Source organism: Eschrichtius robustus, chromosome 11 (genome assembly GCF_028021215.1).
Source record: "Eschrichtius robustus isolate mEscRob2 chromosome 11, mEscRob2.pri, whole genome shotgun sequence".
NCBI lineage: Eukaryota > Metazoa > Chordata > Mammalia > Artiodactyla > Eschrichtiidae > Eschrichtius > Eschrichtius robustus.
Window position 1 is genome coordinate 65,761,506 of NC_090834.1, and position 17,007 is coordinate 65,778,512.

Genomic DNA, 17,007 nt, shown 5'->3' on the forward strand with positions numbered 1-17,007 from the left:
CCCCTCCTCCTTTGTCCTGATCTTCTCTTTCCTGTCTCTGCCGTCCTCTCTGCAGCCTCCCTATTACCAATAGGATGATATTATGTGCTCTTCCAAGGGAGAGCATTTCCTTAGAGAAATGGAATCAGTGGCCACTGGGCAAGGATGTCAGTCCACAGGTATCCTTTTGGTGCTTAGGATCTGAAATGGAGGTCTTTGCACAGTAGGCTGTATTTCCCCAATAGCAGCAGCAGATCAGTGGGGCCCAGAGTGGAACATTCTGGTCCCGACAGAGCTGTCCCTACCCTTGACTTCTCATCCCTGGCTGTTCCCCGAGCCCAGCCCACGGGTTGACTTCTGCCCTTGGCCAGTCCTGCCTTTGGCTGCAGGAGCTCCAGATAAGCCCTTGAATGAGTATGTCCTAGCGACACTCAGACTGTGGACTTCCTGCAGCTTCGGACCATTCTCGTCTGATCTAAGTGAGCTCTGGCACCCACACAAGAGCGGTGGGTGGCCCGGTGTATTCAGTCCCCGCTGCCCCTCGCCCCTCCCCACATGTGGATGCCTCACTGGCCAGGAAGTGACACCGGGAGCATTTGGTCCCCTCACATAGGGCTGCCTCTCGCCACCGTGACCCTGTAGGTCAGGCTCAGTCACCATTCACCCCCCACCCTTCCTCGTGGGATTAGTTTTCTTTCTGTTTGAGTTTTTCCCTCTTGCTTGATGACTCTTGTTTATTTCTTTGCTTCCCTATAACTCTGTTGGGCTGGACTTTGGTCTCTCTTGCTTCTTCGTGTGGCTTCTCTGCTTCTTGGTTGGCTGGAGATCGTGGCCGGAGTGTCAGTGCCCCCGTGCTAGGTACTGTACCCTTCCAGGTGAGGTGGGGAGTGAGATTCCCTTATTTCCCTCCGGTGACACCCTCCCTTTCCCGAACATTCAGACGGGTCCCCCTCCTGCTTGTATTCCCGCATCTCCCTGGGGGAAAAAAGAGGAGGCTCCTTGCTGGAGTTACCCTGCAAGTTTGGGACCCCAAAACTCTTAGAATTTGAAGACATTCGCTCACCCAGATTTGAAACCTTAAGCTCACTAACTCCCCAGAGAGAAAACCTGGAGTGTGCCTGAGCCCCTGCTGGTCTCTGAGATCTTGCTGTAAAATGCTGTCCTGAAGGCAGAGCTGGGCAGACTTCCTGACTCCCACTGAAGGGATGGCCCAGGCTCAGGGAGAAGGTTTGCAGAGGTCATGTTCTTTCTTGTCATTCACATATCATTCTATTCTTTCAATCTCAGGAGACACAGAAAGTGGTTGGGACGACACTGCTGTGGTCAATGACCTCTCATCCATGTCATCGGTCACCGAGTCCAGCCCCCAGTCTCCCGTGACAGCAGATGGTAAACGGAGCCCCAAAGGCATCAAGAAATTCTGGGGAAAGTAAGTTGGTGATGATCATAATTATATTGCTTGGAATTAATATTGTTCCTGAGTGGGCAAAACGTCTCCATAACCCCCTGTATAATTAGATGCTGGAACAGCAGTAAGTACAGAGTGGTTATGTATAGAGAGAAGACTTTGAATCACTTTTTAGGGCCCAGAGAAGGAGAACTATGAAAGGAGCCCATTAAATATAGCCGGTTGCCTTACGTGTCATTCATTTTAGGCATCGATCCATCCCACAGACCCTGAGCACATCCTCTGCAGCTTATACCACATGTGCTTTGGAGAGATACATGGATGAGACCAGTTTCTTCCTCTGCAGGACTCAGTCTGTGTCTTAAGAAATCTTTGAGGACAGAAAGATGAGTCCTTTCTGGCCCTGCTGACCGAGTCTGCGAAATAAGGCGGAAACTGGGGCCTCCTCTCAGGCAGCAACCTGCACTTTGACCCCTGGGGAGAGGGGCCCAACCCCAGAGCCAGGGTTAGAATTGAGGCTGGGTCTGGCCAAGGAGCTGTCACAGGTCTTGATGCTGGACCTCTGGGGAAGCACTGGGAGGCAGGGGTTCCATCCCAGTGCCCCGGAGCCCCGGGGCACATCCAGAGCCCCGCGTATGGCTCGTGAGGCCCTGTGTGGGAGGCGTGCACTGACTACAGGCTTTCAGCCTGCCCTCTGACATCTCCACGGATTCCTCTCCACACAGAATCCGAAGGACTCAGTCAGGAAATTTCAACACCGATGCCCCGGGGGTGGCCGAGTTTCGACGAGGTGGACTCCGGGCAACTGCAGGGCCAAGACTCTCTAGGACCAGAGACCCCAAGGGTCAGAAAAGGTAAGGCTCCCTCCACTACATCTACAAGGAACTGTGTAAAATCCTGGCTAGGCTGGAGTGGGAACGGGGGCTGGATGCCCCAGAGCCTCCAGAGATGGAAGGCAGGAGCCCCTAGTGCAGAGCTTCTCGACCTTTCCCCTTTGACATGTGTGGACATTGCTCACGCTTATTTATAGGTGCACCGAGGTAAAGGCAGAGGCTGCCTATAGCCAGAGGTGCTGGGGCGGGAGGTGGCGCTCCGGCCCCCCTGAGGACCCCAGCAGCTCTGCACATCTGCAGTCCACTCTGGGCAGGGCCTTGGCGTGATAGGTTGAGAGGCTCCGCTGCAGCCATTCAGAGCACAGATGCTGGAGTCAGAGACCTGGGTTGGAATCTCTGCTTAACCACTTCCCAGCAGTGAGCCCTAAGCCAGGTTCTGTAACTTCTCTACACCTCAGTTTCCTGATCTCTGAAGTGGCGGGGGTGGGTGTCAAAAACAAGTGTTTGTGAAAGTTCTTATGAGGTTATGTGAGCTCCTGCACATCTAACCCTGGTATCAGCTGTCTGCCATTCAAGGGTCACCTTCCCCTGGGAGACTGGGGAGAGAGCAGCACCTGCCTCTGGGGTGGTCCCCTCCTTCCACACAGACCTCTACAGAAGGGTGCTGGGGTGCCAGTCTGCCCTTATCCCTCATGACACACTGTACCACACCTTCCTGAAGGGTTAACTGGAGGGAGTTGTAAAGGGATCAAAATGGGAAGTTTTGCATGACTGTTCCCATCACGCCCTAATGAAAAAGCATAAGTAATGAAACTTTCCCAGAGATTGCCCTGGTGGACCCCCTCTAGTCACCAGCTTTACCCCCCTTCCTCAGATCTCCCAGCTCTGAGAAGAGTGTCTCCCTTCCGACTTGCCCAGGTGAATCTTTACTCCTGTGTCTTAGGGAAACCCTTTTCTGCACCCTCTGCTCCCATCAGATGATCCCCACAATACACTGTCTCCAGCGGAATATCTCCTAAAGTCTGAGTTACTCAGCCAAGGTCAGGCTTCTGGGGGCCTCCCTCAGGATTGGACTGTGACATTTTAAATCTAACCAAACAGTGAAAAGATTTAACCCTCTTAAATTTCATCCCCCTAAAATTGCCATATACCAGTGCCAAGTGCAGGTGATTACTGAGTAAGATGTGCACAACTCACATGTGCATTCTAGAAACCATACAGTCTAGATCCCAATGAAGGGGGAAGAATGTTTCCCTGGTGCAGCAGATTGTTCACAGACCTGACCCCCGCCACAGAAGGGAGCACACACGGATGCACCCTGCTTCCCCACTCAGCCCCCCTCAGGTTCCTAGGCTTGGCCAGGCGCTCCCCTGTACACACCCCGGACCTTTGGTGGGCATCCCAGCTCCATCCTCCAGGTGCCTTACAGAGAAACCTGGTTCTGCTCCCCCAGGATCGTGGAGTGGTGTTCGCGCTTCTAGTCACAAAAAATGCTCAGTAAACATTAGCTTTTAGAGGCTAGAGAATCTAAGCATATGGTCTGAGAAGGCAGAGACCAATTCAGGGACATTAGAAAATGAGCCAAAGGAAGCATATCCATAGAGTCCATGAAAAGAGAATTCTCATCTACTTGGCAATCTTCTGACCATAGACGTGAGTGTTTCTGATGGTTCTGAGATGAAAAAATAAAGCCACCAGAGCTCGAATGATGAATTTTTGTTCCACTTCTGGCTTTTCTTTAGGAATGATTCTTGAAGGGGGAATCACTGGTCAGGGTGTAAAACTTTTCTAAGACCCGCAGGTATTTTTCCTTAGGGCCCATCCACCGTCTTACAAGTCCCTTTGGTATGGGGCAACCAGTGTAGGGAACCTTCTCTGCCAAAGGCAAAACTGTAGTTCAGCCACAGGGTTGCTTTGTTTGGATGTCTTTGTGCTTTGTAAACGGTAGCGATGGATGACAAGGAGAATGAGAATGAAGGCCTGATGAGACTGTATGTTTATCACCACTCTGCTTATGGTAACAAAAATGAGTTTGCTGGTGGGAAAGAAAGGCTTTTATTACTCTTAAACAGAAATGTGTTATAATTATATGCTAATGTCCTCTGGTATTTATAGTTTGTAGATATTTAGGTATAGCCTTAAAAAAATTTTGTCACCAACATTCCTATAGGAAAAGTTCGTTGTTACTGGAAGTCTCCAGCCCCAATCCTTTTTTTCCAGTGAAACAGTTGTTTTTTAATATAACATTTGATAATGACATTTCATAGTAACTCTCTCAGGTTATCAGAAGAATAATTTTTTTTATTTTTTTCCCATTTTGCTGATTTACATTCCAGTCGGCACTGCTGTACAGTGAGTGCTTGTTGCACCTACAACCTTGTCAGCATTAAGTTATTGCAGCTTTTCTTTGTTTAAAGTTCTAGTTTTGTAGACCTCCAAAAATTACATTTTTATTGTTAATTTAGTTTACATGTTTGTTATCTTATTTCTTCTTTTGTGAACTGTGTGCATTTTTGCCCATTTTTTTTTAGTTATTAATATCTTTTAGTTATTTAATATCTTTCTTATAGATTTCTATCTGTATATATTAAGCTACTAAGCTACACCTAAAAGTTGTAACAAATTATTTTTTAGGTTTGTTGCAGAATTTTACTTTGATATATGAAATTTTTAGGTTTGTGTATAATGAAGATCATCAACTTTTCCTTTGTGATTTCTTTCATTATTTTGTTTTTAAATTTTTTGCTGATTGTTTAAAAAACTGGTTTTAAACTATGAGTTTAAAAAAGTGGTTTTCAAAAACTTTAAAAGTTATCTATTTGGGGATTTATTTTGGTGTGTGGTGAGAGAGGTTTTTTCCCCCCAAGAAAAAGCAGAGTGTAATGTTTAAGTCTTTAAAGCCATATGGCCGGATCCCATCCTTGTGGAGGGGTTTTCTGAGTTGGTCTACAGAATGTATTGCCGTTAGGGACTCTAGCTTATGAGGGGTCTCTGATCAGACTGCTTTCCTGCTTCAGGCCCCATTTTACTGCCTTTCTCCCATATTCACTGTCAGTGTCAGGTTTATCATGAATGTAAGGAAGCTTAAGCTTCAAGGTCAGTTACTTGCCTAGACCCCTTCCACGGTCCAGAGAGGGTCCAACCAATGTATTGACAAGGCCGTGTGTTTTGAAATTTTTTCATAAGTAAGATATTTTAAACAAACAGTTTTAAGACTGCTGACTCTTTACTCCAACTTTCCCTTGTTCTATACTTTGCCTAATATCAGATGATGCTGGAATACCCATGGGCATTTTTGGGATCTGGCTATGGGGAAGTTGAGTTGGGGATCCATTTAGTTTGGGTTTAGTGGGATTATGTTTATGTGGTTTGCAGTCACTTCATGTTTGGTTTACTTAGGTTTAGTTAATTAGCTGTCCTACTATAAAAATGGCTTCCAATGTGCCAGTGTGCCCAGCATTCTGATACAAAGATGCAAAGTCAGAGATCTTGTACCAAAATGAACTTGTCCTCTGGCATTTGGTTTCAGAAGTATGGGGTAGTGGAAAAAGAAAGAACATTTGAAATATGCAAAACCAAAAGCCAGTCTGTGGAAATTCTTTCCAATCATCAGATTTGCCAAATCCTCAGCAGGAGATTTGGTTCTCTCAGATGCTTAGTCAAAACAGAAGTCCTCTCTTTTCAGAAATGCATTTACTAATGAAATATATACATACAATTATAAGTGTACCCTGTGTTCTCCGTCTACCAGGGGAATAGCCTATTTGATAAATCTCACATCATTTTAACTGCAATTTGGAAGGATGTTTTGGAACATGTCAATAAAACAAGTGGTTTGGCTGTATATGAGAGGTACTTTCTCTGTCATCTCTAAATTACTTAATAGCATGTTCAGCTGTGGCCCTGGACAAGAGTATGGGAGACCCTGGCACTGACAGAACCCCAGGAGGGTAGGGAAGCTGGGTCTGCTACTGTGGGAGCAGCACAGGCTTAGGAGGGCAGAGACCACTCACAGAGGGGGAAATGGGAAGACAATCGAGGGTAGAGGAGCATCAGAGCTCTAGGGTGTTTTGAAAAGGTCTACAGGACAGAGGCTTTCAAATTACAGTCTCAAAAACACTTATTTCCCCTCAGAACTGAAATATCCCTCTGATGCATAGAATATTTGTTTCTTCCCAATTCCCAGAAACCAGAAAATAAATGAAATTGAAAACTAATAGAATATGAAATAAGTGATAAAATGAGCATTGAAATTGAGAAACTATTCGATAATAAGAAAAAAAAAAAATCCCAGCTCAAACCAAAAGCAATAATTCACTAAGAGGAACAGATAAATTCCAAACAAAAATAGTAAATAGGTTCCTAGAGTGTTGTTCATATAAAGTGAATTATATGAACACATTGGCAAAAGATGAAAAATTCTTGCTGATTTTACATGATATACTGACATTGACCAAGGTGATGTTGCCTAATATGCAACAGCCACGAGAACATTAAGTAAATGTTATCAATTCAAAGAATATTTAAGATCAGCACTAAAAAACTTGAACGCTATGGAATTTTACAGCTCGCATCTAAAAGACACTTGATAGAGGTTTTCCTAAATTTGATGATTCTAAAAATGTATTTGACAATACCATTTATAAATTGTGAAGCTAAAACTTAAAAAAAACTATCAAAATAACAAAAAAATATTGGTCAGTCGTGCTAGAAGAAAGACGGAAAGCTTCTCAGAGAAAATACAGCCCCACCCCATCCACTGATTCAAACAACTGCAGATCGGATTTCCACTGGTTGAATCCGTGGATGCGGAACCCACAAATACAGAGGGCTGAGTAAACTATGCCATTTTATATAAGGGACTTGAGCATCCCTGGATTTTGGAGTCTATGGGGATCCTGGAACTAATCCCTTGGCAGATACAGAGGGACAGCTATGTTATAGAGTTGTTGACATATGATGAAGCAAAGAATATGCACCCCAAACATGAAGGTAAAGTACTATAGAGGTATATCTAGGAGGTATATCTAATTAATAAAAATATTATTTTTCTGGATTTCATGATCTTTTTCAGTTTGATTAGATTTATAATTTTTTGTGATTTGTTTTCTTATTCTAAATACTCATTTTGTTCCTAATTCCATATTCAAACTGTGTACTTTTCTTAGCGGGCCCCCCAAATTTTATAAGTTCCAGTTCTCACGAAACCTGGATCTGCACCTATTCATGATTCATTAAAACCCAGGCTCCAGGCTGAGTGACCAGCACCTGCTCTAAGGTACACATCGTCTCCAGCACTTGTTCTAGAATGGTGCTTTATGGTCATCCTGGCCCTTTAAGGAACACCCTCATTTTAAGAAACTGATGCCTCATCTAGGCATTAAAAAAACTTTTTTTTTTTAAAAAAAAAAAAAAAAACAACATTTTTAACCAGCATTTTAGGAATACTTTCTTGGAAGGAATCTTTTAGAATAGGTAGTCTTCTATAGTCCATGAATCCTCCTTTAAAAAATGAATATAAAGTTGCTTTGCCAACCTCCATGCCCCCCCCCGGCCCCCAAGACTCAACTGGTATTTTGAGTGTACCATTACCTTTACACTTTAAATGAAAAATTGATGTCTTTAAGAACTGATGGCTTTGTAATACCCAGGCTTCCTGTCTAGGAACATGATCTAGCTCTTCATTTATTCATGTATTTTTTTATGCTGCTCAGTTGCGTGTCATAGTTACCACCTCCCCCCAACCCCACATACAGTTACACAGGACCCACACATTCCTTATAAAGACAGCTCCTAGACATTTTATAATTTTGGTTGCTGTGAGTGCATTATTTGAACAAAAATGTTAGTATCTGTGCATTGATGGTATATAGAAAATTATTGATTTGTGTATGTCATAAATATTAGGAGTGTGTGTATTTTATAACTAGCCACCTTACTGAGTTCTCTTGGGTTTTCTAGGTGGGCAATCATATCATTTGAAAAGAATGGCTTTCTTTTATTTCTACCTTTCTAATAGCTCTATTTTTTATTTTTGTCTCTTCTTATATTTGCTGCAACTCTCAGACTAGTGTTACTCATGTGATAAAAAAAAATACTGTCTTTTATTAACTTTACTGTGAATGCCCCTAGTGTTTCATTAGTAAATAAGGCATTAACTGTTGTTGATTGGAGAAAGGTTTTTTGTGGTTTTTTTTTAAATGTTAGATACCCTTTTCCTAGTTTTCTAAGCATTTTCCTGAAAACGATATTAAGCCCTGTGTAAAACATGATTCAGGTGTGGATCTTTCTCCAAACGGGGCTGCGACTCTGGGCTTTGGCTCGCGTGCACGTGCACATGTGAGCACAGCTTCCTGAGGAGCATATAACTGCCCCAAGCTCCCAGCAGCTGCAGACTTGAGATTCAGACCAGGGGTTATCCCGGGAAACTCTACCGTCTACCCCCAATGAGTGCATTGTAGTGGGATTTTGTTCAACTGGATCCCATGATGGGGGGTTCTGTTTAAACCTAGTCCCTTTTTGTGAGGTGCTATTATGTTCAGCTGGAGCCCAGGCTCTCCTGATAACTGGGTCATGCTGTTTCCTGCTTCCCAGTGATGCCAACGCCCCCTTCGCCCAGTGGAGCACAGAGCGTGTGTGTGCATGGCTGGAGGACTTTGGCCTGGCTCAGTACGTGATCTTTGCCAGGCAGTGGGTGACTTCTGGCCACACTTTACTGACAGCTACCCCTCAGGACATGGAAAAGGTAAGGGCTGAGCCCTGGGCTAGGAGGCTCCCATTTCTCCCCAAACCAGCGCATGGGGAAGTGAGGCCCCCCCCCATTCCTCCACTGCCCACCCACTCCCACACACAGGAGAGTGGACAAAGGAGGGCGAGATTCTCTCTGTCACTTCAGGTTGACCCCAGGGCGCCGGGCAGAGGTCCGCTTCCATGCTCCACCCAGGTGGAGTATCTCCACCAAGACACAGCATCCTCTGAGAGCCAGGCTGCCCGCCGAGATTTCACATCTGTCTTCATCTTTCACTTTCAGGAGCTGGGAATTAAGCACCCTCTTCATAGGAAAAAGCTGGTTTTAGCAGTGAAAGCCATCAACACCAAGCAGGAGGAGAAGTCTGCACTACTAGACCACATTTGGGTGACACGTAAGGACAGGCATACGTGTGTTATGTTTCTGACGGCTCCCTGGGAATGTGTGCCTCAAAGACAGCTGTGTCCTTGGGACAGGCAGACGGATTACTAAACTTTAGGGGGGAAATACAGCTGGAACTCAAAATGATAATTCGCTGCTGCCTTTTTTTTTTTTTGCATCCACAGTCTCCCATTTTCACAAATTTCACTTCCCCGTTTCTGTAGGTTGGCTTGATGATATTGGCTTACCCCAGTACAAAGACCAGTTTCATGAATCCAGAGTCGACGGGCGAATGCTGCAGTACCTAACTGTGGTGAGGATCCTTCCTCCAGTGTTTCACTTGTCCCTGTGAACACCCAACTCAACTCAGGTGTCCCCATGGCGGTATTTAAACTTGATTCCACACCTCCCTCATATCCTTCAGGTCTAAAACAGTGTCGTTTGTCACATAAGAGGTCCCAATTAGCAGAGTACGAACCATTGCGCCAAGGAAAGCTGTTGCCGTGTCCACATGCATTCCTGACGTGTAGTAGACCACTTGTCTGTATGGTCTGGGAAGGAGCCTCGAGGGGGGTGTTTGTCACTTTGGAAGCTCTGGTTCATCAACCAAAACTTTACTTTTCCAGAATGATCTACTTTTCCTAAAAGTCACCAGCCAACTACATCATCTCAGCATCAAATGTGCCATTCACGTGCTGCATGTCAACAAGTTCAACCCTCACTGCCTGCACCGGCGGCCAGCTAATGAGGTGAGGGCAGGACACTATTCCTGTCCAGGTAGCCCTGAGCTGGGACACCTGTAAGATCGGGCGTGAGAAAACCAGAATGACATAGTCATAAAGTGGCTGCATTTTGGACCACGGTGCTGTGGATTCTTCCCTTTACTAGGGCTTCATGGTGCCCCAACACGCCTGTGGCCTGAACTCTGCGTCCCACAGCAGCCACTAGCCCTCCAACTCCCCCCTCCTTTTGGGAGACATATGCTATGGGCTGGAGGGCAGTAGCAGCAAGTCTTTCAAAGCCATCATAATGATTAAAGGAGATGAGGAAATGGAGCAAAGGAGAGGGAAGGGCAAGACCAAATGGAAAGACGGTGTCGAAGCAGACAGAGGAGAGAATAAGAGGAACCCATACGGAACCAGACATTTCAGAATAGATCCCCCTACTCGTTGGTAGAAAATTAACTGACCTCCAGCCCCAGGCACACAGGGAATCCATGAGCAGGCTTTGCTAGAGAAGAAATCATGGAGGTAAACACAGCAACCCAAATCCTGGAGAATTCCCTGATAATGTTCCAGGAACCTCGGAGTTCTGGGTGGGCCCCAAAGCTACAGAATTGTCAGTCACACCCCGTCTCCTATGTTCATGGGAGCTAAGACTAACCCTGCTGTAAGAGTAACTCAGCTTTCCGGGGGATTAAAAATTCGTATCTCTACTCTCCATCCCCTCTCTTCTCCCTGTTGCACAAACACGTTTTGAACCTTCTATATGGTAGGCATAGTGCTGGGCATTTTGAAGACCCAGGTGCCACTTGAGGGTACTTAGGTATAAGTATCGTAACATGTGTTCTCCCCAAACATTGGGCCACACCAGTGAGATCTTGATTCTATAGAACACTCAGCGTGTAACTGATAGTCCTCTTTAAAGTTGTGTTGAATCACTGAATGAATAGCCCCATGCTTTCATGTGTTAGTCCCAAAGTAACCAGAGTCAGGGAGTAACGGGATTCTGGAATCAGATATCTCTGTAGAAGAGCATGCAAGTTCAGTGAGAGCTTTATTTCTTGGAAACTGGGAGGGCTCTCAGGCAGCTGGCCTGGAGGCCTGGGTCCGTAGGCGTAAGGATTGTCTTCGGCAAGGCATTCGGGGCCAGCTTACTCACAGGGAGTGGCTCCACAGAGGACCCTGGTAGGACCTGTAGGCCTAACTTCTCCACTCTCCTTCTCCCTCTTACAGAGTAACCTTTCTCCTTCAGAAGTTGTGCAATGGTCCAACCACAGGGTGATGGAATGGTTGCGGTCCGTGGACCTGGCGGAATATGCGCCCAACCTTCGTGGGAGTGGCGTCCATGGAGGTCTCATTGTGAGTGGCTCTTTGGGCTGGTCCACCTGCCTCGGTGACACCTGGGGTATTCAGACACTGATGTCTTAAGGGCTAGACAGGCATCCCAGTAAGAAATGTTGATACTTCATCTGAACCCCTTGCATAAATTGAAGTCTCAAAGTAGAATCTGATCATTTGTGGCTGAGAATTACTAGATTTCATGCAAACAAGATGGCTTCTGGAAAGACTTCCCGAGCCACAGACCCAGAGGAGTCCGGGAAAAAGGGGCTGCGTGAGAACTGCCTGTTAACCAGGAAGCTCCACCTGCTGCTGGAGGGACACAGGGCTTGGGAGGGAGGGGGAGGCCACCAAAATGTACTCTCCTGCTTGTCATGATACGATCTGCATCAGCACTCATCTGTCAAGTGGCAAAGCCAGCAGGGAAAGGAGGAAGGGGTGGCTCAGGTGTCCTCCAGAGTAGACCCTGGGAGACAGCCTTATCTAAGAGGGCACAGCTCTCTGCTGGTCGGTCACAGAGCCGGGCCCTGTGCCAGGGAGACAGAGGGGAGGGGGACACAGGACAAGTGGATGAGCATCAGCCCCTGCCCTGGGGCCGCCCGGGCTCCTGGGGGACTGTTTCTCAGTGTCATCACCTAGAGCCACCGGTGGTCGCCACTGGGTGGCTTGTCTGTGGTTTCTTCTTAGATCCTGGAGCCACGCTTCACTGGGGACACCCTGGCCATGCTTCTCAATATCCCACCACAAAAGACACTCCTCAGACGCCATCTGACCACCAAATTCAATGCCTTGATTGGCCCTGAGGCTGAGCAGGAGAAGCGAGAGAAAATGACTTCACCTGCTTACACGCCACTGACCACCACAGCCAAAGTCCGGGTGAGTTGTCAGGCCCTTTCTGGGGTGGCCACAGGGGCCTGCCTTCTGGCCCTTGAGTTGTGTAGCAGCTGACCCAGTGCCTGGAGCCAAACCCAAGTGGGCTGCCTGGACAAGGAGGCTCTTTTGGCTTCTGCCTTGGTTTCCACCTTCGGTTTGATTTTCTGTTACTCTTTGTTAGCCCAGTTCCCGGCCACTCTTGAGTCCAAGGGTGTGCAGGTTTCTTTACACAGAAATGACATACAGGCAGCGTCGGGTCCTCTCTCCCAATGCTGCCTTGACTCGCTGTGCAAAGCAGACAAGTTCCCGAATGTGGGTTCCCTTTGGTCAGACCCATCTGCATTCCACATGCCATGTGGGGTCCTGGTCTAAGCTGTCTTGCCAACGTAAGGAGTGTCCCTGTGGGTAGCCAGCCGTGGTCACCTTGTGCTGTGGAGGTGGCCAGCACACAGCCATCCAGAGGTCCCGAGGTCATCCAAGCACCAGCGCCGCTCACTGGGGCTCTGAATCCCACAAAGCCCATTCCACCTGCCTGAGCTGCCCTGCCAACTCAGGACAAAGCTGGAGCAGGGAGGAAGGGCCACCTAGGGCTGTCCGTGTGGCTTCCCAAGGTGCTGTGAACAGAAGGCAGGGAGTGCTCCACGTGTGACGCCAAGTCCTCTGAGCTCAGCCTCTGTACAGACTGCGGCACCCTCTGGGAATCCCCAGTCCCCCCGGGGAATGTGAACGTCACTAGTGGGACAGCAGGGCTAGAGTTTCAGGCACGGAGTCTTGGAGGAGCAGCTCTGCTTGCTCACGATGATTTATCTGCTGGCTTTTCCCCAGAAGGGCAATTGCTTACAGGGGCTCTATTTTGTTGAGTTTTTCTAGAAGCAGTTTGCCTTATTCCTTTCCTCGTCGGCCTGTTCTAAAATGTGTTGTCAGTAGTAGCTGCACACTAGCTTGATAATCTCTTTCTCATAATCTTGCATCTGCTGTGTTTTAGCCAAGGAAACTGGGATTTTCACATTTTGGAAACATAAGAAAAAAGAAGTTCGATGAATCGACAGACTACATTTGCCCAATGGAGCCCAGCAACAGTGTCGGTGACAGTCACAGGGTCTGTATTGGCTACCAGGGCCTCAGCCCCCTCGATGCCCCTGAACTGGATGGGCTGGACCAGGTGGGACAGATTAGCTGATGCCTTTGTCACCTGTACTGTCTGTGCGTCCTGAGAGCTCACAGTAACTCCGTGTGTGTCACCATGTAACTGCACCTCACCCCCTGTGTATGTGCATGACTTGCGGAGAACATTCCAGCCATTGTGTACCCGTGGGCCAGTCTTTCTCCAGATCCTGAGGGTGGCCGGGTATGGAGCTGCTGCATCTTTGCTAAGGGGCCAGCCTTGGGGACTCAGGAGGAAAGACACTTAAAGATGCTTCTACGTTTTCAGTAAGTCTGAATGTCTACCTTCAGCACCAGTGGCAATACCTGAGCTTGGACACAGGTCCAGAGACCACGGACAATCCCGAGAGGCTCAGCTCTCAGGCCCCTCGGCTGTGCCCCCGTTGAGGGCAATCCCAAGTGCCTTAGGCCTGTGACCACAGTTTTGGCTGAGGCTGAAGGGACAGCAGCAGGAACTTCTGCCCCAGTGACAATGGAACTGTTGTGCCTTCCTTCAGAGGTAGTCGCTTCCTTCTGGTAATAAAACCCATATTTATGTAGAAAGCAAACTGCACAGCATATCTTTAATCTTGTCCAGGGAAGTGAGTTGGGCGCATCTAGAGATGGAGTGCTGCTCATCGTGCAGTTCGAGAGCCAACGCCGCTCGCCGCTGAGCTGGGTCAGGATTTGTGGGTGTCCTGGGTGAGGGGGCTGGAGCAAGGAGGGACCCCCATCCTTTGGAGGTCTGTGGCCTCGCTTCAGGCTCCACTGCCCGGTGTGAAGCTGAGAGGCACTTTGTGTCTCACATCCTTACTGGAGGTCACGTCTGTCGTGCAGACCCTGAAGTTGGTTTCCATTCCAGCGCGATGGGCCACCTAGTGAAGGGGGCGTGGGGAGACCAGGCGGCCTTGCTGGAAAGGCCCTCTGTTCTTTCATGTGTTGTGCCAGCTCCGCTGTGACTGACCGTGCTGGGCCTGTAACCCCGTGGGGGCTGCTCTGTGTTGGTGGAGCTGGAACAGACCTGTCCTCCTGATTTAGAGGCTGACTAACTGGTAATGGGTCTTCCAGACGGGCCTGGCCTGGCCAAGGACAGGGGGAGGGACACACCTGCCAGTCTGGGCTCCTGCTCGTGAGATCCCAGTTAGTCCCAGCGCAGCTTTTGGCTCTGCTGGGTCACCAGGCCTCGTCTGCAGAAGCACGACGGCAGCATCATAACTGTCTGGTGGATGGGGCAGGGCCTCATGACCCCAGTCTGAACACTCTGATTCTGTCCCAGATGGAGGCGATGTGAAGATTTGCTGCTTAAACTACCAGCAGTCTCAGGCCATGGCCTCCCAGCCTCCCCTGAAGTCCAGCCAGTAAGAGATAAGGGCACAGGCTTGCCAGCTGGCAAGGCTGCTGTTTGATCCCAGGGCCGGGACCACTGAATGACAGGTGCTCCCCGGGGCTGATACCCGGGCACTGCAGTTTCAAGCCACAGTCAGGGCGTGCTTTGTCCCTTGTTTCTTATCGTGTCCTGGTGGGAGAATCTCCGCATGTGCCTGCTTTCAAACCCTGCATGGAATTGTTATGTCACTAGTTCTCTGTGCAGCCTCAAGCAAGGCCTGTATCACTTTGTGGGCCCCAGTTTTCCCACCTATAAAATGATTATACTCGATGCCCTAAAAGGGCAAATCTACAATGTCCAAATAGGTTTAGGGAAGAAGGAGCGGGCCAGCACTTGCCTGAGAAGGAGAGGAGGGAGGTTCCTAGGAGTGAGGACGCCCTGGCAGCTCCCTGAGGATGCCTAGCTATGCCTATACTGGGGCATCAGTGTCTGGGGTCCTGCTGGTGCCGGAAATTTTCAGTGTGTTCAGCATCCTGAAGGCCTTCATCCCTGCCACTCTCTGCTCCTGGAAATAGCTGGAGCTCTGAACCTGTGCTAAAGGGCTGCTCTGACAGGGCCCGTCTGTGCCCTGCTCCTGTGTCCCCTTAGTGCTGGCGCCGGGGTGGGGATGAAGGAGAGTGTGTGTGTGATGGTGTGGGACACTGGAGGCTCTGCCTTTCCCCAGGGACGGAAGCAGCGTATGCTCCACCCGTCACTCCTCAGGGCCTGGCCCACTCCTTGCCCGCTCGCCTGGGGAGCACGCCTGAGCAGGCTAGGACCTGCATGCCACCTCTGCGAACCACGAGCTCAGTCCACATGTGCTGACCAGGCTGCTGCCCATTTTACAGATGGCACCTTCGGAAGGCACCCTGACGCAGATAGGGCTCCTCTCCCAAGACATTCACCGCCTCACGGTAGGACTCTGACCCTCTCCCCACAGTAGGACAGGCGCTGGGGAGGCCCCGGGAGCTTGGGGTGGTGCTGGGGCAGCCCCCGTGCCTACTCCAGAGCCTGTGGCATCAGGGCCTCTGCTGGGGGAGAGCAGATGGGGTTGGGGGCTGGGGCTGGAGCCTGAACCAGCCAAGACGGAAAGCAGCCCAGAGGCCTTCTCTGTTGGCCTGCTGCCAGCCTTGAGCTGAAACCAGCTAAGGTGTGCTAGGTCTCAGGCCCTCTTCCCAGGCCCAAGGCTGGTGAGGAAACCAAGATGCTCAGCAGCTCTGGGTCACCTGCCTCGTCAGCCCAAAGCCCAGGCCTCGCCCCTGGCTTGGTGGCCACTGCTCTGCCCTCTGCATCCATGAGACACGTATTTCCTATCACGCCTCTGGCTTCATGGACACCACAGGCACGTGAGCAAATCCTGGCATGTCCAGTGGGGACAAGCCATACCATATGAAGCAGCTTGGACCAGGGCAGAGGAGCCACTCTGGAGGGAGGCTGACCTGGTCCCTGTCTGGGACCTTAGGCAAGTCACTGTCTCTCCGGTCCCTGGCTTCCCTAATATCCTCCTTGCAAGGCTGCCAGGCAGCCCGGAGCTGGCAGTAAAAGGCCAGTCACAAAAAAGATTTACATTGTTGAGGCCCTGTACCTTGCAGGGCCTCACAGTTCCTAGACGGCCCCAGCACTGAGCCCAGCGGCCAGAGCATCCAGCCCGTTGAGGGCTTTGCTGATTTACTGAGGCAGGTAATGAAGGCTGTATCCAAGGGCAAGACGGTCAAGGAGGTGGGCGCGGTGGGGGGGGGGGTCTCCCCGAATCCAAACAAGATCACTGTTTTCAATTTGTTTTTTTCTTGGCTCACACACTGAAATGAATCTACCCAGCCTTGCCCTTATCACTTCTATAGGCCTTTGGTGGCCTTGAAATAGCAACTTTACTTCTAAAGGTAGGAGCAATTTATTGTTGATAGTGTTGTCTATTCTGACCCAACACGTGGGGTCCCTGGGACACCATGAACTTAGAGGGTGCTGGAGTCAGGGCCACACCCAGTGCCCTGCTGCTTCCCACATCATGGCCGCAGGGCAGCCTTGACCAAAACGCTGTTGAACAGTGCCTTCGGCTGTGTCCTTTCAGACTATGCTCAGCCAGGACCAGCTGCTGACCGACTCCCGCCTGGCCGCTCCCAACTCTGAGGACTGGTGATGACTGTCTTATCGCTGGCAGCCCAGAGAGGCACGTGTGAGGGCCTGAGTCTGCTTCGATGGGGAGCTGGCCCATGGCC

The 17,007-nt window shown here is 49.2% G+C and overlaps 1 protein-coding gene across 8 annotated transcripts in view; it reads left to right on the forward strand.

Moving 5' to 3' along the window:
* PPFIBP2 (PPFIA binding protein 2) overlaps positions 1-16,928 on the forward strand; it is a 158,251-nt gene extending 141,323 nt beyond the window's left edge. For 5 of the 8 annotated variants that reach the window (XM_068554732.1, XM_068554734.1, XM_068554735.1 and 2 more), the window contains 9 exons: positions 1,267-1,408; positions 2,113-2,241; positions 8,815-8,965; positions 9,251-9,362; positions 9,574-9,662; positions 9,976-10,098; positions 11,305-11,430; positions 12,097-12,285; positions 13,268-13,992. In XM_068554732.1, coding sequence (XP_068410833.1) covers positions 1,267-1,408; positions 2,113-2,241; positions 8,815-8,965; positions 9,251-9,362; positions 9,574-9,662; positions 9,976-10,098; positions 11,305-11,430; positions 12,097-12,285; positions 13,268-13,462 — 1,256 coding nt within the window. In that variant the 3' untranslated portion in view covers positions 13,463-13,992. Of the gene's footprint in view, positions 1-1,266; positions 1,409-2,112; positions 2,242-8,814; positions 8,966-9,250; positions 9,363-9,573; positions 9,663-9,975; positions 10,099-11,304; positions 11,431-12,096; positions 12,286-13,267; positions 13,993-15,639; positions 15,706-16,859 lie in introns of those variants that run through there. The other 3 variants (XM_068554740.1, XM_068554738.1, XM_068554739.1) reach the window with 3 other exon arrangements.
* The last annotated feature ends 79 nt before the right edge of the window (positions 16,929-17,007 follow it).